The following is a 25,205-nucleotide window of genomic DNA, read 5'->3' on the forward strand; positions in this document are numbered from 1 at the left end:
GAAAAAGAAAAAGAAAAAGAAAAAGAAAAAGAAAAAGAAAAAGAAAAGGAAATTGAATTTTATGATGCCTGTTCTGAAAATAGTGCCTAATTTATTACGGTGGTCTACAACATCAGAAGTGGATGTTGGTGTTATGGCAATAGAGGCTGAATCTTCCAGTCCATATTCTGTTACACTTTGTTTTTACATGACAGATGGAAGCAGAGGAGCAGTCTGACAGAATGGCATCTAACATGGAAGTGCACATGAAGCAAAGGTGTGTAATTGAATTCCCCCATATGGAAAAAATGGCAGCAGCCAGCAGTGATGACAGCAATATGAAAGACAGACTGCATTCTGGGTGGCTATACACAAATGTCCCACCACAAAATGCAGAGCATCTTGATCAGCTCATCCACGTGAATCAGGCAATTATGACCTTGGAACTGTGTAAAGAGCTGAATATCAGCTTCAGTGCATTGGAAATTATGGTGGCAATGCTGGAATACCACCAAGCTCGGGCTAGTTGGTACCCATGGATGTTCACACAGAAATAGAAAGGATACCTTATGCAAGTTTGTCAGGATCTGTTGAACAAATGCAGGGCTCAAAGTGGCAATTTTCTAGATTATAACACTACTGGTGATGAGATATGGGGTTACCACTAGGAGCCAGAGTCAAAACAACAATGCAAGGAATGGCAACATGTGAATTCTCTTTTGAAGAAAAAGTTCAAGATGCAAACTTCAGAGGGTGAATTAATGTGCTCTGTCTTTTGAGATAGGACAAGACTAATCCTTTTAGATTCCCCGGAATCTGGACAAACCATTGCCTCTGACTGCTACATCATGATGTTGATTAAGCTGAAAGCTTGAACTTCCAGAGTCAGGCCAGAGAAGAAGACCTTTGTCTTGCAAGATAATAATGCCAAGCAACATGCCAGCATGAAGACTGTGGATCATATTTTCAGTCTTGGCTGGACTGTGCTACCACACATATCATATAGTCTATATTTGGCACCTTCTGACTTTCATCTCTTCAGCTTACTGTGTGTGCAGCACTGTACAGCAGTGATGCCACCATAGCACCTGTGAAACAGTGGGTCACCTCTCCTGGTGCAGATCTTTACAACTGCAGAATTCAACCTCTTGTTCATCTTAAGCATAAATGCGTAGCTAGTGGTGGTGACTATGTTGAAAAAGTGTGCTTTGAAGCTTAGAACTGTTCTATCAAGAAGTGTTACTGTGCTCTTTGTATCTGTTGTAGTTTCTATGGAAATATACAGGAGGCATTACTTCTAGAGCTACTTACGTAAAACAGCACAGAGGGCTATTAGCCATCTTCAAAGCTATTATTGTTTTTCTCAGATAAATAGCTTTTCTCAGATAAACAGCTATTAGATAGAGTATGTTTGAATGTCAATGAATCAAAGTAACACCTTGATAGGGTATCCCAGTTGAGAAAATGTGAAGGGATAACATAATCAAAGTCCTCTTGGAAACTTATGTTACACGTTATATAGTTCATATCAGTCTCATCCAGGACAGATTAAATACTCTTTGGTGGGGGACAGCTCATTGATTATCCAACAAAATCTTCACAGAACCCCAGAATGGTTACTGTTGGAAGGACTTGCAGAGATCATCTGGTCCAACTCCTGCACAAGCAGGGCCACCCAGAGCAGGCTTCCCAAGATGACGTAAAAGTGGATTTTGTAGATCTTTACAACTTATCTGGGAAACCTATGCCAGTGTTCAGTTGCCCTTCTTCCTGATGTTCAAACAAGACTTTCTTGTGTTCCAGTCTGTGGTCATTGCCTCTTGTCCTGGAACTAAGCACAACTGAAAAGAGCCCCAGTTTCATCTTCTTGGCACCCTTCCTTCAGGTATTTATAGACATTGATAAGATTACTCTCTGATCCTCCTATTCTCCAGGCTGAAGAGTCTCTGTTCTGTCAGCCTTTTCTCACAGGAACAGTACTCCACAACACTGGTGGTCCTCTGCTGGATTCTTTCCATATGTCCTTGTCTGTCTTGTACTGGGGGGCCCAGAACTGGACACAGTACACTAAGAATGGTTTCACCAGTGCTGAGTAGAGAGGATCACCTCTCTTGTCATGTTGATACTGTGCCAAGGGCAGCTAAGAACACCATTAGCCTTTTTAGTAGGAAAAGCACATTGCTTGCTCATACTCAACCTCATGTTATCAGTACTTCTGGGTCCTTTTCCACAATGACTTCTGATAAGACTTTTTTTAGTTTTCATTTAGTTTTTATTTAGTAAGGTAATGAAATATAAAACCTGTATATAACCCAAAGGTAAAAACAAATAGGCACCAAGCACAGTGGACTTGCTTGGTAGAATGCAAAATTAAAAATGTTTCTGATAAATTTTAGGAATGAACAGAAACTAGTAAAATAGTACTCCACACAGATTTCTGAAAAGCAAAGATACAAAAAATGAAGAGTAACAAAGTGGATAACAAATTGAGTAGGGTTTAAATTACGGTGTTGATAGAAAAAAAGAATCATAATTCTTGGACATACTAACGGAAGTGTAATACATGTGGGGTACAGGAAGTGGCAATTTCCTTTTTTCATGGCAGAATGAAAGTCATGGTGGAATAATTATGTAATTTGGAGTGCTGTCGTTGAAGAAGGCTGTAGATAAATTGGAAAGAGGCCAAAAGCAAGCACCAAGTATGTAAGTGGTATGAAAAACCTGACCCATGAAGAAAGGTTGAAATGGTTTGTTTAGTCTAGAAAATGGAAGATCGGTTGGAGAAAAAATAGTGTGTGAATAGATAAAACAACAGTAAAAAGAGTGGAAAAAATTTGTATTCAAATGTTGAATTGTACAAGACTACTAAGAGACTGAACCTGATGTGCCGAATGTAAAATTTGAATTTATGTAAGTATACAGTAGACTAATAAATTCAGCTAGCCCTGAATATGACTAGAGAATTCTCTGATGCAAGTGCCAAATAAATGTATCCAAGAATTATTTTAGTATGGAAAAAAACTGATAGTTAGCATAGCAACTGGAGAATAAAGACAGTTATTATGAAGGAGATGCAGGTGTTACTGGACATAAAGACCAATACTCCTTTTTCATTAACTATTCAGACAACTAAGAATTAATACTAAGAATAATTTTAAGATGGTTAATAATATTATAAAGTGCCTGATGATAGAAAATAAACTTGGATGGCATGCCCATAAGTACTCTACATTGAATAGGTGAGTAAGTAAAGTGTATACAAAGCAAAACTCCTGATTTCAAAGGGACACATTTTGATAAACTAAGAAAATTCTCAGCTGGACAGAGAAGCTCTGGGGCTTACAGATTCCACGACCCTGAAATTTTTCTTCAAATGCTGAGAACTTTATCAGGAATCTGCATCATATCAGAGGAGAAAAAAAAATAGAGGTTTCATGCATTAGAGGCTTCAGGTATAACTGGATGACTGACTATGTTTCAACAATGTATTTGGAGCAAGCAGACATTTTTGAAAATAAGGGGAAAAGGTACTGAGAAGCAAAGATATATCTTCAAGATCAGGAAGTAAAGAGTAATTAATAATTAATGTTGAAGCAAGGCTGGAAAAAAATATTGGCATGGATAATCCTTGAAATCTGTCTTGCTTAATACTGTTTTGATAACTTGGCATAAAATACAGAGCCTTTCTAGTGAAATCTGACAATAAGAAAAGAATGGAAGACATTTACAGGAGAGAATGGAGATATCATACACGGAAAGCCACATCATTTTGAAATCTTAAATAATGCACATAGAATAAAATTGAATACATAGACCATTCAAGTCTTGTACTTTGGTAATAATAACAAAACTTCCTAATAGAAAGTGGAAAATCTACATTTGGAATTGTCTGTGGAAAATAAGAAAGTAGACATATGAAACAATTAGGAGCTTCTAATGGGGCACAGCTGTGAATAAAGCAAATGTTGTTCTGTGTCATATCAAAAGCAATACTTCTAACAGATAAAGGGAAGAGCTCGAGCTGGTACAAAGACGTGAGAACAATTCTGTGTATGAATAGGTACAATTTTAATTATCACTCCCCAAGGAAACACAATTAAAACATAAAAGGACAGAGTTAGTAGAGAGAAATAGAACATTTTACAAGCAAAATTAGAAAGGCTTTGGTTTATTAGAGTAGCAAGACAATAGCTGAGAAGGGATATAATGGTTGATTGTAAATACATCTGAGGAATAAATAATAATTAGAGGAAATAAGTATTTAATCTAAATAATAATACTGGCACAAAAACAAAGAGATATAAATCAACCAGGAGTGTGAAGAGAAATCAGAGATACTAATCATTAAAGCAAAAAAATATTTAAACTGCCTTCCATTGAGAAGAATGGGAACAAAAAACTAATTGCTTTTAATGTACACAGTATGCTTAGGAAGCGGTGTTGGTACCAATTTTATGATCTAAGAAGAATTTTCCATATAAATTTTTCCGTATTGTTATTTTAAAAAATCAGGATCTTTTAAATCTATTTCCACAGAGATAGGACGTGAAATGTTCAGTTTTATTTGGGTGTCAGGGAACAGCGTAAACTTTCTATTATGATATTAAAGCACTGGAGCAAATTTGCAAAGAAATTGTTCAAGAACCACTTAAGCAAATATTTGGTATGGCTTGTCTGGGTACACTTGGACAGGCTTACAGGAGTGAGCCTTTTGAGGTCCCTTCCAATCCTGAATTTCTATGAAATATGTCAGCTCATATTGTTCCACACTTTGTCTTAGCAAAACAGCTAAAACCCCAAGCTATTTCAAAGAAACTCGATGAGTAATTTACACCCTGTAACTTTTGGACATATTTGCAGTGATACACTATTTATCATTTTTGCAGCTCGGAAATTAATAAAGCAAAATCCTGTTCTCAGCAGGAGATTAGAAGCTTTTGGTTTTCATATTCAAATAGGCTAGTATGCATAAAACAAAATACTATCATTTCATGAACTTTCCTCTAGCAGAGAAAATGCAGTTTGATATAAGCTCCACTGTAAAATGCTTTTGTCCTCTGAATTTCCTCCCAGACTGGCAACAGGATTCTGTGTTCCATCATCTTGGACCACTACCAAGGACCATCAATAATAAACTACGATGACGAGAACGGCAAAACTTGTATGCACATTGCTGCTGCTGCAGGCTACAGTGATATTATCAGCCAGCTGGCTAAAGTCCCGGAGTGCAACCTGCAGGCCCTCGATGTAGATGACAGGTAACCATGGAAACCCTGAAACTGAAATTGCTGCTTCCTTTCTATTAACCTGAGTCTAGGTCTGTTTATTCTATAATCATGTTTCCTGTTTCACAGGCCATGGCCTAGTTAATGAACTGCACTTACAGAGATGGTGTGTTTGCTCAGAAGCCCCGCAAAGCAGTCCGAATCACATCTATCACATTGAATATAACAACTGGCTACTATGAATGTTTTTTAACTTTGTGGTTCTGGTAGGAAATGATAAGATTATGTATGAAAGGACCTTGTCACCACTAGATTTCTTTTCAGTCAAAATGGACATTCTTCTCAAAACAATGGAACAGGATCCTGCTGCTTGGAGCTGTGATCTGCTGCTATTTGCATTCGAGAAATGTCAACATTTCCTTGTTACAGTTCAGATGCTAACAGAGTATTCTTAAAAGATACCATTAGGAATCCCTTCCATTCTCACTCAATCCTTACCATGATTAAATCCTTGTATCATTAATCCCTGTATCAAACCATGCTGGCCTTCCCCAGAATTTCGCTTCCAATTTCATTAAAGCAAACAGACTCAATTGACCACTCTGAGTTGACTATCCTGCTCTGTGGAGCATAAGCCAAAGTTTTCTTGGCTTAGGTCTTCAGGTACTTAAAATAATGGCATTCTTTATGGAAAAGTCCAATGAAATGGAACAAAAATAAAATCAACAGTTCTGTAGACATTTCTAAACATCAGAAAAATGTAAGAGAGAAGGTTCTGTTTCTATGAAAAGAGGAAGGGAGGAGCTTATATACACCTAAGAGTTTTAGTTAAAAAAAAAAAACAAACCTCCTATCATGCATTCTTAGCTACTTCCATAGAAGGTATCACACTTGGAGAGGGGGAAAGATAAGCTGTTAACAATAAATACATAGTATATTTCCATTCTATTATGTTTCCTACTGCATTCAACTGGAATGACTGGGACTGCAACAGGCATAAAAGTCATCTTTATTCTTTCACCTAGTAGTTTCCTTGTGGAGCTTTCTGTGCTTTCAGAAATTTTACAAGTGTCTAATACTACAATTCTGAAACTGGACAGAAGTTTCCAATGGTGTGCAAGCCTCTGCCAACAAGAAAATCAGCTTGACTCTCCCACCAAATTCAAGACAACTATATTTGGTTCAGTCTGTGCCCAACAAAGAGCACAGAAATTATCAAAAGGGAAATTACAGGCTGGTAGATGTCCAGCTTTTCTCATTGTTCTAGGGAGGCTTTTTCTGCTGTTACCTTCCTGGAGAGTCATAAGCCAGCCACTCTTAACTGTGTTCAGTGTTAAGAGTGAGAAGGGCTTGTCCCTAGGCAGTGCACAGCACAAAGAGTTCTTTCAAATTCTGCTCTGAAAACTTCAGGTGCTCCTTCTATTCTACAACCCCAGAAATGAAACTGATGCTACTTTATACCACATATAGGCATCTGCCAGCCTCATATTTACTGCCAGCCTCACATCTATCTTTACTACAGCTAAATAAATGCATGTAGACAGATGCTGGTCTCTGGTTTTACTCCTTTTACTGGGAGCTACATCAGTGGAGGGTAAATTAGTGTGAACTGCTTAAAATGGTTGTTGTGCATCCAGATGAGTAGTATAAAAACACGCCTCATCGTGTCATTAATAGCTTCAATAGTGTATTTATTAATCTGTTTTAACGATATTCCCTTTTCCCTAGGACACCTTTGCACTGGGCTGCAGCAGCGGGGAAGGCTGACTGTGTGAAGACACTTCTAGAGCTGGGGATAGACAGCAGCCCTCGAGACATCAATGAAAACACTCCTCTGACATATGCAATGTACTGTGGTCACACTGCATGCATTAAGCTGCTGTCTCAGGAGAACAGGTAAAGCAGAAGCTCACATCTCCCTCACATGTTATTCCTGACTAGAAAAGAAATTAATAGTGTTTATTAGTATTATAAGTATTATATAAGTATTATAAGTATTAGTGATTATAAGTATTATTTCTGTATGCTACCGAAGGGTTTGAGCCCTATGTGATGGTTCAATTCACAAGCAATACACAACCCAAATTTTCCACCAAAATAGCAACACTAAAATTAGTCATCTTCTGAAGATTCATCTCTGCGGTTACAGTGCTAGTATGCCAGGTTCTGAACCAAGAAAATGTGGGCATAGATGTTTCTCGGTCACCTTTGTGCGTGAAATCTATATAGTTTCAAAGTTTAGATGCATGCTTTCCACATTATTGAGATCTATATACATCAGCTGTGTATTCATATAATCAGATAAAGGGATTGAACAAAAAGCAGCTTTGCCAGGCAGACAGTGAAATAAATTTCATGTTTTCATCCTCAGAATAAGAGCTTCCAAATAATTTCCTGCCTTCCTTAGTTGGCTACTTCAATTATCTCTTCTTACCCAGTTTCCTTTTTATCTCTTCTTACCCAGTTTCCTTTTTTTTTTTTTTTTTTTTGCTATTAAAAAGTGTAATTCTTCTGCCATTGTTTATATTTTCCTCTCTCTCTTCATATTTCTCCGATTTCAACTGCTGCCATTTAATTCATTTCAGTTTTTCAATGTTGGCAAATGAGCACAAACTTACAAAGACACTTCTTATCACATTTCTTTGTGCTTGCCCCTCCTTTCGAGTCAGCTGTCAGTACTATTTCCCGTGTTACGGAATGGTGAGACACAGGTAATGCTACACCTCTGCCTCCTCCTCCTGCTGTGCTGCGCTCTGCTTCTCTGAGTAGGCCTGCAAAGTTCATTTGTCAAAATCTCATCTAATAATCACTACAGCAACACCACTGTAGGTGATTATCTTGACAGGTCTGGAATTGTGCTGGGCCTGTTCAGTACATGGGTTAGCAACTTCAAAAAATAATAATGATAATAAAAGCAAGGCAAGGCAAGAACTGAAAATAAAGGAAAAGAAAAGAATGTGAAGTAGTGTCTTTTTCACAGTGTTAGCAGTGACTGTGCTGCTGGAAATCATATTTTCTGAATATGACATAATACACTGACCACTTGGTCTTAAAGATTCCAGGGTGTTCTTCTAATTATTGGATCTTGCTTCACTATTAAGAATAATAAGTTTGCAGCTGGTAGATGCTGAAGCCAGAAAAGTTTGTTCTTATTCCTGACAGCTATGCTGAGCTTGCTTTAACATAAGGGTAAGGCAACAAACCCCATCAGAGTGAAGTAATGTACTATCATAATCAGTCTTTGTTAACTATGAATTTGTAATCTTCATTTTCTGCCTCCTTGAACCACCCCTAGAAATGTATCTGAACAGGATGTACCCCATCTCATAGGCTAACAAAGACAGTATTTGATTATTTGATGAGTAATGGCATCACATTTTGATTTGCACTTTCAGTAGATTGGAGTTAGTTCATCAGTTTCCCTCTCAGAACAATAAAATCCTAAAGAAAGAAGGAAGATTCAGTATGCTGAACCACATCTTCTGCAAAAAGAAAAAAGAAAACCAGAAAACCATTCAGAAAGACAAAAGCAGAGACCAATATGCTACAGAGGAGACCTCCGAAGTAGACGACATCATCACCACTTTTGATTGCATTGTGGATACAAGCTGCAAAGACATTCCAGATGAGTGTGTGACCACTACTGACTTTAAAAGGACCACAGACACAAAGTACCTTATACCAGAAAAGAAGCCAGCAGAATGTCATGGACTTCTGCCCATCAGAACCCAGAGCCTCCCCCCAATCACTGCCAGCAATTCCTTCCTAACTGCTGCCCAGAGCACAACATCAAGCATGTCCTCCAGGACCAGCACTCACCATTTTGCACACAAGTCTCAAAAGAGTAGGAGTGAACATGACTTGCTGGATCACAGAAGCAGCTGCCAGTCTTTGCTGGATAAGCCTTGGAATACAAAATCTAACCAAATACTCTCCTATAAAGCCTGTACTAGAACTCCGTCAGACAAAGAGATAAATGGCTTAAACTCTGATACATCCCACCATGTGCATTTGTGCCCTCCCCACCTTCCCTCACTTCCTAATTCTCCATCAGGTAATTTCCTTCTTCTATCTCTCTGTTATCATATAATTCCTACTGATATGGAAAGATGAGATAGAAAAAAATAGATAAGTCACTCCTGTGACAATTCTACTTACTTAATATATTTTTCAGTTTCTTCTCCTCGTACATGCAGGAAATGGATTCAGTGGTCCTTCTGGGTTCCTTCCAACTAAGGATAGTCCACGATTTTAAGCAGTCATAACTGCACATAACGTATGTATAGAATATCAGCTGACAGCTAAAAGCAACAAGCTTAGGTATGGGAAATCAGAGATCTGAATAGATATCAGAGTTCTAGTTATGAGAATCAGAGATCTGATTATGCCTAACAGCAAAAATACAAGTCGTTAAGAAACATGTAAGGTACCTGAGCAACCTAAGTGCCTGCAGATCACATACATGTTTCATGAATTGCAAGTTAATACGTGCTGGCCCACACGTTGTTTTGTGTCTGTATTTAACCCTGGAACTGGATATGCAAGGGAGCTGTGCTGTATTCGAATCTCTAATTGTGCCAGGAGCTGCTTCTCAATGCAAACAGGTAAGCCCATGTGTGCCACGCTGGGCGACTTTGCAGCGTACCCATTTCCTCCTACAGGCATGTGCTAACTCCTGGGCACAGTGTCACCCCTTTCCATTCCCCAGCCCTGAGAGCCCATTGGTTCAATCTGCTATGCTTAGGTTTCCTTATGGATGAATTCAGGTTGCTAAATTTACAGGGAGAGTAAATGCTTTTTGTACTGTGGTTTGGAAATGATAATGTAGCAGTATTGAAGCAGAGTATCAGAATTCTGAAGGAAGCTTGAAACTGCAGTTTGGGATTTAGTACTTTGACTCATATCTATGTTTGAATGAATCTTGCTGTATGGCCTATATGCACTGGAGTCCACTTCAATATATCAGTTTCTTGAACTTCATTTCCTTTGAGACTAGTCACACGCCAAAATTAAACACATCTAGCATGCCTTCCAACCACTGTAATATCCAGCTGAAAATGAAGCAAATAAGAGCAGCTGCCAAACTTACTAGTACATCATTACAAGGAGTAAACATTACACAATAAATCAATCTAACCTCCTCTTAGCAAACATGCTGAGAACAGAACTGAAACCCATTCTGAGAGGAGCCCACGGTTAAGTCAGGTAACCATCAAGCTCTGCATGGCACGGCAAACTAACTTGTAAGTGAAGAGATTGGTAGAATTGCAAATCTGGATTCAATTTTCTAATAGTAAGAGAAGATAAGGCAATTTCAGAACTTCGGGTGATTTTACATTGTGCAAATCGAGGCTGGAAATAGTTTTCCAGCATAAAAAGGAGCTATTCAAAAAGTTCCACTTCCTGAACATCAGGCCAAGTTCCTGAAAACTAAACAGACCTGGTTAATAGGCATAACTACTTTTTTACTGTACATTCTTCAGCTGTTCACTCAGCCATACAAACCCCAACCTCCACATGTCTGTCAAGGAATGTTCCAGCATAATTCATCCTGTGCTGAGGTCCACAAGCTTCAGCTCACATGTAGAAGACAAGAAAACCGGCAGGGCTAGCTTACAACCTAAATATAATGAAACATTTGTGTGTTCAGCAGGAGGAGGAATGAGCTTAAGGTGGATAAACTAAACCTAAGGATGATTATGGGGAATATTTCTTGATGAAATCAGTTAGACTGTGAATACATTTTATGGGGAAATACCTACCATGGTATTTAATACACAATTATAGATTTTTCTTATGACTGTAGAATATCGTATGATTAAATCCTTGCTTGTTGTGGACAGAAGGAAAGATGATTTTCTATGAACATGCTATGTCAAAAAAAAAACACAGCCAGGCAAATGACTGAGAAAACACTCAGGGCTTCATGCTTTGCACTATGATTCAATAGAGGAAGAGCAGTCTGTATGCATGAATGAGAGCAAAAACCTATCAATTACCTTCTAATTATTACAATGGGAGTTGTTTTTCTATGTCCAAAGAAAGAACAGGCCTGTGGCACTTTATTATCTGCCTCTGAAGAAAAAAAGCCTGAGACTGCTGCAACCTCAGTGCTGTGTGCAACCTGCTCTCTTTAACAAAACTTTCTAACAATGAAAAGATTCCTACAGACAGCATGAAGGACTTCCGCTGAAGCAAGTGCAATAAGAGAACGTTTGGCAGGTGTGCATTGCACAGCTGAGATACTGGCTAAATTTTTTTCATAATAAAAAGAACAGCTTACCCTTTTTCATGCTCGTGTGTGGTTTAAATCTATTTGCCCCTGTAATTAAAACTACCTCCCTTACTGTGAATTAGAGCTACAAGGGCTTTTATGAGCTTCAGGGCCTCCAGGTCTCCAGCATACCCGTAAGTGCTGTGCCTATATGGATTGCAGAGACCAGGAATAGAGTAAGCCTGGCTCCCACCCAGCCTGCAGTGCTGCGCAGGCAGCTCTCCCAGAAAGACATTTCCTCATTGCTTTTTTACTGCAGGAGGCCTAGCTGAAGGGAAAAACATCTGGTCTTTGATGGACCCTGAACTCTTGATACTCTGTTTCTCAAGACTGTGGTGGCTCCACATGGTCTTCTAATCATGGAGTATCCAGAAGAGGATCATGGGCATCAATAATCTAAGGGAACTCAATTTAAAAATTATTTTTTCAGCTGACACACAGTGTTAACTGTCTTGCATGACCATGCCATAAAGGCAGAGCTCTTTCTTGTGCATATTGCTACTAAGGCACTTGACACACAGATGGGAATTTCTAGAGGCTTTTTTTTTTCTGTTTTCTGTGCTGCTGGAAATGAAAGATGAGTCAATTTACTAGCTGAGTAGCTGAGTCCTGACACCTATTCAAAGGAGCGGTTGTTGTGACTAGGAGTGAGACTTACCTATCGTGGTTTGTCTTATTATCTGCTGAGAAGAACAATGACGAATTCTACCAAAAACTACTGCCAATATTGGAAGAGGACATTATGAGTCAGATGGCTGAGCTGGCACCACTACCTGAAGCATTTTGTACTTGCGAGGATTGCAATTATCCCTTTTTGCAAAACTAGCACCTACTTTTTATTGGAAAAATTTATAAATGAAGATATTCCAAGCGACAGGGGCAAAAGAAGGCATCTTAAAAACAACAAACAAACAAACAAACAAACAAAAAAAACAGAGGATAATGTAGTTAATTTATCCAAACAAAAATTAAAATTAAAGAACAACCTGTGAAGAATTTTGCATTTTGTAATCAAGAAATAACCTCTTTTCCATTTCAAGTGCCATCATAAATATGCACTTACAGTGACAAAGACAATGTCTGAAGAAGGAAAAGCTTTTGTTCTCAGATATCATGTAGAACATATAGGAAGGAAGAGCAGAAGAATAGTTCCTCTTGGTGCCAGAACTTGTATACAGGGTTTCTTTATTAGTTTTGAAAACATAACTATGCTTTGTACTTTTGTTTTCCTGCCAGATATCCCTGTTTATGAAATAAACATATTCCTTTACAGGAAAAAACAACTTCCCCTTTATCAAGGCAGTTACAGTACATATATAAAAAGCTATTAGTTCTCAGAGTAAGCATCACAATAAAACCAATATAACTTGAATTGCCAGTGGGAGCAGCTGACTTGAGTTTCTGCTATCTATGTATTTATTTATTTGTGCACAGAGGACTCAATTTGTATAAAAGACATTTACTAATTTTACATACACGGCGATTATCTTGGAGAGGTATTAAAGTGTAACTAAAGCATAAAACATGAGAAAAGGAGAACAAAGCATGTTAGACACAGGCAATCTCTAACACTTACTTTCTTCACGCATTAGCCCAGCATACATTAACTTTAAACATAGGAGCCAATGGAGTGATCCAACCTTTATCAGCTGCCACTTTGGACCAGAATCTTGTCCACTCTCTGTCTTCCCTTATCTCTGCATGCCAACAGAGCATATGCTTGTTCTGCAGCGAGCTGTGATGCAATGCTATGCTGGGCAAGGAGCATACCAAGACAGCTTGAGATTCCTCACAAGACTCACTTCAGATTTAGGAATAACAAAAAGTAAAATTTTGAGAGACTCAGACATCACAGAATATGATCAAGACAGGGAAAGGATGTGGGAAAAATGTTGACTTGAAGGTTGATTTCCTACTTCTTTTTTTTATTATATTTGATGTGGCATTTATAAAGTGAAATGCACAATATCACTTAATACATTGTATTTTCTTTTTGTACTACACCAGAGTTCATTGTAATCATAGCCAGTAAAAAAATAACACAACTAGACATTTTCATTTCCCAGCATCTATTTTTCTTGATAAAAACAAACTGCTATAAAGCATTGTTTAATAAGAATCTGTATCCGTTTATATCAGTTCTGCTATATTTCACCTGCAGCAAAACCCTCTCAAAGCTCATCTTTACTGCTGGTAGACTACCACTAGCCTGACTTTCCAACTAGGAGTTGAACTCCATTTGTATAGAACTGGTTGGGTTGGAAAGGACTTCAAAGATTTTCTAGTTTCAGCCCCCTGCTGCAGGCAGGGCTGCCCCACCACCACCTCAGGCTGCCCAGGGACCCATCCAGCCTGTCTTTGAGCACCTCCAGGGATGGGGCACCCACAGCATCTCTTGGCAGCCTGTGCCAGGGCCTCATCATGGTATGAATAAAAAAATTCCTCCTAACACCTAATCTAAATCTCCTTTCCTTTTGTTTAAAAACACTCCTCCTTATTCAATCTCTATCTGCCTGTGTAAAAAATCACTTTATCTATTTTCCCAATATCCTTAATGTAGATCTGGCTACTGGAATTTGGATGTTTGAACAGCAATTACTGTACTATAGAAGAGCAAGGGAAAAGCTTATAAAAAAATCAGTCATAATTTAAATGTGTAAAGAGTTATTTTTTGTTGGTGATTTATTATTATTACATATTTTTGAGAATTACTAGAAGTTTGGTTTTTTTTTCCAGAAACCAGAGATCTGCTGTGCATCTTATTGCTTACAATTATTTTCACATATTAATAGATTATATTTTTCTTCCACAGGTAAAAATTTTCAGAAGACATCCATAGACCAACCCAAAATAAAAGAACTTACTCCTGTGAGGAGCAGTCTGGCTCCTATACCCAACCACTGTGCTCACAGATGTAAGTACATGCAAACCTTCACTACAGTATCACCCTGCGTGACTCCGTAAGTGGCACCTGAGGGTTTGAGGGAGCTCACATGTTCCCCTTCTTCACAGCAACACAGAATGGGTGATCTCAAGGGCACTACTGGATGATCCCTCCTCCAATGCCCCTGCTCACAGCAGTGTTGCCTACAGTAGATTGCTCTGGACCACAGAGTTAGGTTTTGATTATCTCCAGTGATGGGACTGCACAATCTCTCCCAGTAACTTTTTCAAGTGTTTCACCACCCTCAGAATAAAAGTTTCTTCTTCTGTTTAAATAGAGTTTCCTGTATTTAAATCTGTGCTCCCTGACTCTTTTCCTGTCATGGATGTCACTGAGTTTGGCTCCGTTTCCTTACCTCCCCCTGCCAGGCTTTTACATAAGATTCCTCTGAGCTGCCTTCTCTTCTCAAAGCTAAAAAGTCACTCTTTCAGATTGTTCTCTGATATCAGATGCTCCAGTCCCTTAATCCCTGTTACCCTTCACTGGACTTGATCTAGTTTGTCTGTGTCTCTGTGGTGGCAAGGGCCCCAGTACTGAGCTGTGTACTCCAGCTGTGGATGCCCCACCTCCCTCAACCCGCAGGCTACAATTCCAAACACATCCTGGCTTGTTGTTTTCTGTCTTTGCCAGAATGGCATATTGCTGGCTCTTGTTCAGCTAGATGTCTATCAGGACACCATGTTCCTTTCTGACAAGCTGCTTTCCATGCAGCTGATCCCACCCAGCATGTATTGCATGCAGGATGCCATTCATCTCCAAGGGCAGGATTTTGCATTTCACTTTGCTGAACATCACAAGACCCTTCTCAGTCCACATCTCCAGCTTATCTAGGCTCCCTGAATGGCAGCACTTCCACCTGCTGTATCAGCCATTCCTCAGAGCTTTTTATTGCTTGCAAACATGCTGAGGATGCACTCTGTGTCATTGTCCAAGCCATTAATGAAGATCTTATGCGGTACTGGCCCCTGTATCAGCTCCAAGGCTATTTCACTATTGACTGGCTCACTTCCAGATGGAGTTTATACTGTTGATCACAATTCTTTTCTCCTCTTCATTTTGTAGTTCTCATCTAACAGAAGTGATCTGTACCAACAGAAAGGAGAGTTTGGTGCTACATTTGCTTTCCAGAGCAGAGGAGACTGGAAATCTCATAAATGTGGGATTTTTCACTATCAGAAAAGGTTGCATTTGCCTGTTGGTCTATGGTAGCATTTAACCAGGGAAGGAGATGATGTAACGAGGTGATTTGCAATATGCGAAGAGTCACTAGCGATGGATGACAACACCTTAATAAACGCACACCATAGGAAGGTTAGCCATGTGAGACAGAAGCCAAAATAAGCAGTGACCCTTCTACAGATAGTGTGAAAAATATCATAATGGGCACTTGTGTCCTTTTGCTACTGGAAGTTTGAGAGAAGAGGATTAGATCAAGACAATCAAGTTTCCAAAATAGAAGTTCCTTCTTAATTTCCAAGACAGATCCCACTTGTCCTGAACACTAGACTAGTTCTTACTTGAGAGTGGGAATCATTCAGTTCTCTCATTCTAAAAACTGTTTCAGGAAAGCTTCTGTAACACTAGAGAGAAAAAGATTGGAAAAAAAAAATGAGTAGAGAGAGCAGCAGCCTTTTTTCCTCTGCAGTGTCAGCCAGCTCCTCATTCCTAACACAGTTAGAAGCCAGCTCCTACCCAAAGGCCAAGGAATGCCTCACCCCGCTCCCACAGCCCACGCAGAGTGTCAAGACTCAGTGAGCGTCTCAGTCTGGACCTAGCCAGGGACTGGGATGTCCTTTGCATGCAAACACTACTCCACGTCCTCACTTTCTTGTGTTCAAATCCCTCAGTGTATTTTGAATAAGGATTTGTAGTTTACTATTTGTCATTCTGTAGATTAGCCAGATTCTAAAGCATTTAGTCTTCAGAGCTAAATATAAAATCCTTTCCCTCTCGTGATCTGAGCTTATGAAGCAATACTGCATTATGACAACATTACTAAAAATGAAACAGCAGAGGTAACTTTACAGAGGACATCAGATTGTGTACAGGAAATACAGAATCCTCCCATGCTGCTGCACAGTGAATGAGAAAGGCTGTGGAATACTGAGGTGGTATTTCTGCCTCGTTGGTAGAAAGAAAATCTTTCAACTGCTTCAGCAGTTGAAACTTGAGCTCCAAGCTTTCTTTCTGTTTTCAAGCTTTCTACTGACATTCTCTGTCTTCTACTCAAGATATTGTTGTAAGCAAAATTCTAAAAAACAAAAATGTTTTGGAATCACTGGTATTTTTGTAGAAACTCACACAAACAACTGGGATTTTAGTTATAGTCTCATGCCAGAAAACATGGTCTGCGAATAATATTTGCTTATTAGCGTTAATAATCATCACATAGTGAACTAACAAAGTACATTTATACAAGTGTCACTATTGCCCAAACAACAATTCAAGATAATAAAAGAAAAGTTATTTAAGTTGTGCCTGGATTTGTGCAAAGCATTTCACATTGTCCCATATGACATTCTTGTTGCCAAATTGGAGAAAAATGGATTTGATGGACAGACCACTTTCTGGATAAGGAATTGGCTGGATGGTCGCATTCAGAGAGTTGTTGTCAATGGCTCAGTGTCCAAGTGGAATGGGTGATGAGTTGTATTCCTGAGGGATCAAAGTTGGTATTGGTGTTATTTAACACCTTTGCTTTCAACTTGGACAGTGGGATTGGGTGCACTCTCAGCAAGTTTGCAGATGACATCAAGCTGAGTGGTGCAGTTGACACACTGGAGGGAAAGGATGCCATCCAAAGGAATCTGGACATGTTGGAGAGCCCTGCCAAGCTCATGAAGTTCAACAAGGCAAGCTGTAAGGTCCCACATCCAGACCAGGGCAATCTCAAGTACTGACACAGGCTGGGCAGAGTATGGCTTGAGAGCAGCTCTGAGGAGAAGGATTTGGGAGTGATGAAAGATTCATCATGAGCAGCAGTGTGAGCTTGCAGCGCAAAAGGCAACCTTATCCTGGGTTGCATCAGGAGAAACATGACCAGAAGGTTGAGGGAGGTGATTCGGCCCATCTATTCTGCTCTCATGAGACCTCACCTGGAGTGCTGCATACAGTTACATAGCCCCGCAATACAAAAAGGACACTGAGCTGTTGGAGCAGGTCCAGAGGAGGGCCATGAAGATTATCAGGGTGCTGGAGCACTTCCCCTGTGAGAACAAGCTGAGAGAGCTGGGATTCTTGAGCCTGGAGAAGAGGAGACACCAAGGAGACCTTACAGCTGCCTTCCAGTACTATGGATTAGGATTAGGGGGACCTATAGGAAAGCTGGGGAGGGATTTTCTGTAAGAGCATATAGAGACAGGACAAGGGGAAAAGGGTTTAAATTGGAAGAGGGTAGATTCAGACTAGATATTAGGAAGAAACTCTACTGAGAGGATGGTAAGACAATGGAACAGGTTGCCCAGCAAGGCTGTCAATGCCCCCTCCCTGGAAGCATTCAAAGCCAAGCTGGATGGGGCTTCAACCAACCTGATTTAGAGGGAAGTGTCCCTGCCTATAGCAGGGGGGTTGGAACTAGGTGACCTTAAATGTCCCTTCCAACCCAAACCATTCTATGATTTCATGATTCTATGATTCTATTTTCAAATAGATTAAGTTTCTTCTTTGTTAACATAAACGACCTATTTGATCCTGGAGCTTTCCAAATATCTGTCAGAGCCAAAGTTTTAGTCACCCTCCGTCCAGTCCTAAAAATATTACTTTTCCAGTCACAGACATTATTCAGGCAAATGGCTCCAGCAATGAAGTTTGAGTACAAACATTTGTGTTTTTCTACTAGTTTCATTGCAGTAGATGTGTGCTAAAAGCATGCAACAAAACCAGTGGAGAGAAAAAAAAAAAAAAAAAAAAAAAACAACAAGGGAACTGAAAAGATAAAACAAGCAAAAATTAGAAAGAGAACTGAAACTTGTCTAAAATAAATAAAAAGAAGAAACATCTCCTAGAAAAGGAAGGACAATGAAAAAAAAGAGATGTTTTAATCTTTAAGTAAATACATCTTAAAATTTAAGTTAGTAGGACAATATTAGCAGTGGATTTCAGTGACTTTAAGCCATAAGCTCCTGTACTGCAGATGTTCTCAGGGCCTAAGAGTTATTTCAAATATCTTTCTGAGTAGCCTTGTCATGAACTGACATCTCTTACTTTGCACCCAAACATCCTTCCTACCTCATCACACACCCCTCCCTAGGACCCTGAACAACACATTTAAAAGCAGTTACACATTGCTCACACCATGCCAGAACCATTTTCCAAGCAAATACAGAAATATTTCAAAAGAACTCTCTGTTTCTCTCACTTCTTCACGTGGCAAGAAAGGTCTGAAACCATTGTGAGGTTATTACTTGTTGAGCAAAAAAAAACAAAAGAAAAAAAAAGGAAGATCTATTTGTGCAGGTCATTTAACAATGTTATCTGAGGATGAGTATCTTCCGTGTGAAAAAGGCTTTCTGAATTAGTAGTTCTTTTAGTATCATTCATTCCTGGGTAGCTGACTGCCTTCTGAACACAAATAATTACCAGTGCTTTTGCTCTATATAACTTCAGGAAGTGTGGTGACTCAACTAAAAGATTCTGTATCTCAGGGACTCCAGTGCTGGGTTCAGTAGCCTGTGTTTCAGTACAAATAATAATACTTCTCATAATATGTACTATTTCAAAATCATCAGTGACCTCGTCCTGAAATTCCTATAGCACATCCTAAGCCAAAGGTCCTGAGTATAGTATGTAGAACGAGGTGGGCAGTATGGATGTTTAGATGCTGGTTTTCCCTTCATTGAAGGAAGACGGGTTTGTGATGGCTACCCAGTGCATAGGGGTAAAATTAAGATAAAGCTTTCACCCTACTTAACCCTACCATTACGGGCTTATCAAGTTCATAAAGCTTTCCAGAGATTTTTCACACAGATGTAAACACTGAATACTTGAACATAGGGAAACAACTGATACTCTCACTATGCATTTGGCTTTCATGCCAAAACGTCAATGAATACAAAGTACTCTACCGTGTGTCACACAGCATATGGTCTTGCATCTTGTGTTTACCTCTGACTCATGCAAATTCAATATAAACTAAAGCAAAGCTTTTTTATTTTTTTCTCTAATAAAGGGGAACTAAGCCATTTTCTGAACTTCTGAACATGAATGAACCTTGAATATGGTCAGTGAATTAAATTAAACTGCCAAGATCCAGGCAAGTCACATACAATGTTGCCTGCCAAGGAATCAAAATTTGAACTGTACTGAAAATAGTCTGAAATGGAAAAATATCTTCCAAATTATTAAATCCTCTCGGTGAAGATTCTGCTTTGCCACAATTAAATACCTGATGAGTCTTGATAAATAAATAACAAATATTGACATGATCATATGGCACACAGTACAAGGGAAGATGGTAAGAACTTTAGTCTTTTACAGTGTACAAGGAATGCTCCAAAAGTAATTCCTATCTTACTATGTTGGCCCTCAACACCAAAGGCAGATGTTGGTGTTGTGGCAGTAGCAGTGGAACTTTCTCACCAGCATTCCATTCCATTCTGTTGCCAAGTGAGTGATGGCAGCGGAATGGCATCTGACATGGAAGTGCCATTGAATTCCTCTATGTAGAAAAAAATGGCAGCCACTGACATTCATTGACATTTGCTCAACATTTATGGAGTCCAAACAGTGGATGTGAGCACAGTGAGGTGGTGGGCTGTGCATTTCAGCAGTGACAACTGCAGTGTGAAAGGCCACATTCCTGACAGCCATCCTGATCAGCTCCTCCACACAAAGCGGCAGATTACAATTGGGGAACTGTATGTAGAGCTGAATATCTGCTTCAGTGCATTGGAAATGATGATGGCAATGGTAGAATATCACAAAGTTTGCATGTGATGGGTCAGACAATGCTTACACAGGAATACAAAGAACACTGCATGCAAGTTTGCCAGTACGTATTGAACAAATACAAGGTTGAAGGTTCCTAGATCTCATCATTACCAGTGATGAGGTGTGGTGTCACCACTACAAGCCAGACTGAAGATAGCAGTCGAAGGAGTGAGAAGATATGAATACCCCATTGAAAAGAAAGACACAGGCCTCAGCATGTAAAGAGATGTGCCTTGCCTTTTGGGCTAGGAAAGGGCTGGGCCTTCTGGATTTCCTGGAAAACTCAGTCAAACACCAACTCTGATTGCTACATCATGAAGTTGACTGAGCTGAAGGCTTGAACTTTCAGAATCAAGCCAAAGAAGACAACCTTTCTCTGCAAGATGATAATGCCAGGCCCCATACGAGTGTAAAGACTGTGGATCACATTTCCAGTCTTGGTTGAACTGCCCTACCACACCCACTCTATAGTCCAGATTTGTTGCCTTCTGAGCTCCATCTTTTCAGGCCAATGAAAAACAGCTGCATGTGCAGCATTGTCCTAGCAACAATGAGATTGCAGCAGTTGTGAAACAGTGGCATCTCCACTCGTATCTATTTTACAAGCATTCCATGCAGGCTCCTTTTCATCTCAGGTGAAAATGCATAGCTAATGGTAGTTACTGTGTTGAAAAGGAGTGTTTTGTAGCTAAAAACATGCTCTATCAAATGGCATTATCATGCTGTTTATATCCATTGTAGTTTATATGGAAATAAATAGGAGGCATTACTTTCAGGGTGACCTAGGTGTACAGCACAAAAATTGGTAGATGCAAAATTTCTCCAGTGCCCACTGATGACATATCTTCAATGAGGTAAATTTCTGATTTCTTAACTATATACTTGATAAATCTACAGATACAGAAGTGTTTGCATTACAAGACTTTTGTGCTTCCTCTTTACTGAGGCGTGGAAGGTTCAGAGTTTCTGTTTGAAATATCGCAGTGTATTTTTTCTACTTGAGCACAGACTGCATCCTGTTAGCTGTGCTACTGCTACTTACCTAGCTAATTATTTCCATTTTTCCAGCTGATTTGGTGGTTTAGGATTCTTTTTTTTTTTTTTCATTTATTTGTCTTAAATGTCCTATCTAAAGTATTTTGCATATTCCTTTGCTGAATTTCATTACCTGAATTTCTTGTCATTTTTCCAATTTATCCAGGCAATTTTACATTGTAAACCTGTTCTCACCTCAAGAGCCTTTTTCAACAGGTCGAAAGGATGCATCTTTTTCTTATTCTGAAAATTTGTGGCAAAGTCAGTGTTTCTTCCTTGTTAAAATTACATAATTTCTCGCTTCTCCTGCATCCTCTGTGCCAGTGTCCCAGTGAATCTTTATAACGTTTCTTGATGAGCAGTGAGAAGTTTGACTTCATATGTTCAAAGACTTACTTCTAAGAAACATCTAGCATGGAAATTTTTTAGGTAGGAAAGTTACATCAACTTATCTGTAATCTCTTATGTCCTGTTTTCTTGTCTTTTTAATTTACAGCACATAAGACACTCCATCCATTATTCTGTCTGCAAGTTCATCAAGTGTATTAAAGGTTTAATTTGCTTAGGAAGAATTTTAAGATTAAAATTAACTTGTAAGGTCCATCTTACCATAGGTGCACTGACTGCAGTAGTTACCCATTTCACACCAATTGATGACGTGGACTGTAATTTCTAATAAAAATTTTTTCATTTAAATCTCCTTTAAAACATTTTAAATCACTATTAACTTCAGAAGTTTCTCTGGAATTACACATTATTATGAAACTTCTGTAGAATCTCCTTCTACTTGCACCAGGAAAATTATCTTTTTGAAGAAGGCTGAAAAAAGTCATTTTTTGCTTAATAATGAAATTCTTTCTGCATGTTAAGAATCAGGACACAAGTGGATACCAATCACAGAATGGCTGTGAGTACCTGACTGCTAGGAAACATTTGTGGCTTATTTCAAAGGATGAAGTCACCAAAAAAGATAAACACCGTAACTTCCTGGAAGCTGCTATGACTATTAGGATGAAACAAAAAATAGAACATCTCAGATGCAAACATTAATAACCTCTGTATGACAGATGAAGATGGAAGGAAAATGCTGATGGATTGAGACAGTGATCAGGAAAATATTAATGTGAAGAATAGCAAGGAAGAAACTGTAGCCAAAATAGGGATGGTATTAACTCCTGTTGGAAGCTCATTACATGGTCAGAATGAAAAACAAAGGTGCAATGAATGTTTAAATTAAATGCTTGAGAATAAAATAAAGTCAAATGTAGAGAAAAATAGGTCTGTTATTAAGGTCTTGAATTCCCCTTTTAAGAACTTGTGAAATAAGAAGTTGCCTGAATGAAGCAGCTTGAGGACATGAATTTAGGGAAGGCATAAAACTGTGTTAAGTCCAAAACACAGCACTGTTAGAGTGCTGATTGCAAGTTGAAAGTTACACATGCTTTATCCACATCTTCTTCCATGACTCCTGTAATACACAAAACACACAATAGCTGTGGCTCTCATATTTCAGTATGAGTCTTAAGTGTGCTGAGGGTACTAGCTGCTTTTGTGGCCTGTGACATGCAGAGCATATATTTATTTGGTCCTGCATTCATGGCTGACTGTACCTAAGAAACCCACACAGCATCCCAAGTGTCCATTTCATCCCCCTACAATTTTTTTCTGCAATTTCTCTTGAAAAAATAAAGCATTCTCCCACAAAAGCTTTGTTAAAACTAATATGTTACCATAAAAGAGTTCTGTTTCATGCAGCCTATTTTCTGAAGAAAAGATATCTCGTCTCTCTGAACACAACAAATATCCTTCAAAGAGTGAATTCCATATTTATCAGAAGTAAACAGTAGAACTTTTTTGGTCTTATTTATAAGTAAATCTCCTTATATTAGAATTCTTTTTTACAGCTGACGATTAGACCTGAAAGGCCGTAGGCATTTTTAATCCATTTTTATCACTTCTTTCAAAAGCAGGGTCTAAGTATACATAAGACAAGCAGGTCTAAGTATATACACAAGAAAAAGCAAACCTACTATTTGTAAAAATGTCCTACTTCTCACTTTCTGTGCTCTCGTTCTCTTTTTTTCTTTCCTTTTTCTTTTTTTTTTTTTTTTTTCTTTTCTATAGCTCATCTACCACCTCAGGGTGCTAAGAAATTTATATCCCTGCCTTTAAATTCCCTAAGGACTGAAGCAGTTGTTCTCCCACCAGTGCCACCCTCCAGATCTCAGAAAAGGGGACATTCTCACAATCATTTGCTATATTCTTTCTTGCCTAATCTATCAGGAGAGCCTCTGAAACCAAGCCTTGTCCTACCTGCAATCCCAAGCCAAAAGAAATCCAACCCTGCAGAACAGCTTGAAAAATTCCTCACCAACCCAGACGCTGAAAGTTAACTCATTGCATCGGCCTCAAACACATCAGCTGAAATATATCTCAGCTTGTTAGAAGATAAGTATATAGTAAAAACTCATTAATTTGTGCTAATGATGCTCTTGTAAGCTGGCGTATAAATGAACAATGGCAAAGACGTTTCTTTGCATATAATAAATGCTGCACAGTGTATTTATATAGGCATTCTCATTATACTTTTCATTTCTATGGGAATACTAAGTATTTAATGTGCCATAAATCTATTTTGTGAATGGAATCCTTATAACATGCAATCTTGTTGCAGCACTTCACTGTTAAACCCTCCATTGAAAAATGGAAGAAAGAATAAGATTTTCTGTGTGATTTACATTTCAGAATTAAAGAAACACAAATTGATGGGGATTCTCTACATTTTGTAAAGATGCTGATTCCAAAGCTGTGTGCTATCAAAATTAGCATTTTAAGATTAAAACAATAAACTCAAAATAAAAGGAAGTTTTAACAAACTTTTTTTGAGTCTTTATTTCTCACATTCTACTATTCTATATTCACATTCTTCTACATTTCAAGTTTGTGACTTCTTCAAGCCAGAGAAGTACAATGAAACACAAATCCTTGTGGGATAGACAGGGCTAAAGCACATTCTATTCAAAACTGTACTTTGCACTGACAGATTGACACATCTTTCTTTTAATATTTAATGTTCCTCGGTTACAAAAATGCAGTTGCTCACTGTTGTTTTCTTGAAACAAAGATTATATGGTACTGCGTTATTAGGCATCCCTTTAGTGCTTTGATCCCCCAAACTGAAGGAAACCTAAATAGGCAGCTGTTTAGTTCAAGAGCTATGGCAAGGGTCTTTGATTAAACATTTCACAAGCTTGTCTTGTCCTAAAGGCCAGCAAAGACACCCGCCTTCTCTTGCCTCAGAATTCTTATCTAAATATTGCTGCTATTACCCAGGAGGCTTCTCCACTTCTGATTACGAAGGAGGTTGTTAGGACCAACCAAATACTGCTGGGGAAAGAATAGTGTGGGCTGCACAAGGGGGAGGGCAGTTCCCTTTTATCACCCGTTCTGTATCAGTGTTGCTAGTAAATCTGTCCTGTATCAAGAGCTCCAACCAGAATGTGGTGTTTCTGTCTGTCTCTAGATAAACATTTTATTATCTGTGCAAATGTTTCTTTTGCTGTGTCACTGTAAAAGACAAGCCTAGCATGAACGAGGAGATAATCATGTCTCTCTAGCTACAGTTTTCAAATGCCTTCAGGTAATGAGTGTAAGCAGAATGGCTGGTGGTTATCATGGGCCAGAAAGCAAAAAGCATAACAGCTGTTACGAAGCAACAAAAAGAGAAAAGAGAACTTTTACTTAAAAATAATGTGGTGTTTTATTTATTTCTAAACATCAAATTAAAGTAGCAAAGTGACGTATGCATCTAGCTTCTTGC

General features: G+C 38.8%; 1 protein-coding gene across 1 annotated transcript in view; it reads left to right on the top strand.

The window, feature by feature from the left end:
- The window catches only part of ANKRD55 (ankyrin repeat domain 55), a 50,610-nt gene extending 26,757 nt beyond the window's left edge, over positions 1-23,853 (top strand). The window contains exons 7-11 of the mRNA XM_042825849.1: positions 5,053-5,237; positions 6,933-7,100; positions 8,603-9,258; positions 14,291-14,392; positions 23,510-23,853. Of these exons, the coding sequence (XP_042681783.1) occupies positions 5,053-5,237; positions 6,933-7,100; positions 8,603-9,258; positions 14,291-14,392; positions 23,510-23,778 (1,380 nt within the window). The 3' untranslated portion in view covers positions 23,779-23,853. The remainder of the gene's footprint in view (positions 1-5,052; positions 5,238-6,932; positions 7,101-8,602; positions 9,259-14,290; positions 14,393-23,509) is intronic.
- The last annotated feature ends 1,352 nt before the right edge of the window (positions 23,854-25,205 follow it).

This window comes from Centrocercus urophasianus, unplaced genomic scaffold (genome assembly GCF_019232065.1).
Source record: "Centrocercus urophasianus isolate 14NV4802_14NV808 unplaced genomic scaffold, USGS_Curo_1.0 seq_25, whole genome shotgun sequence".
Lineage (NCBI taxonomy): Eukaryota > Metazoa > Chordata > Aves > Galliformes > Phasianidae > Centrocercus > Centrocercus urophasianus.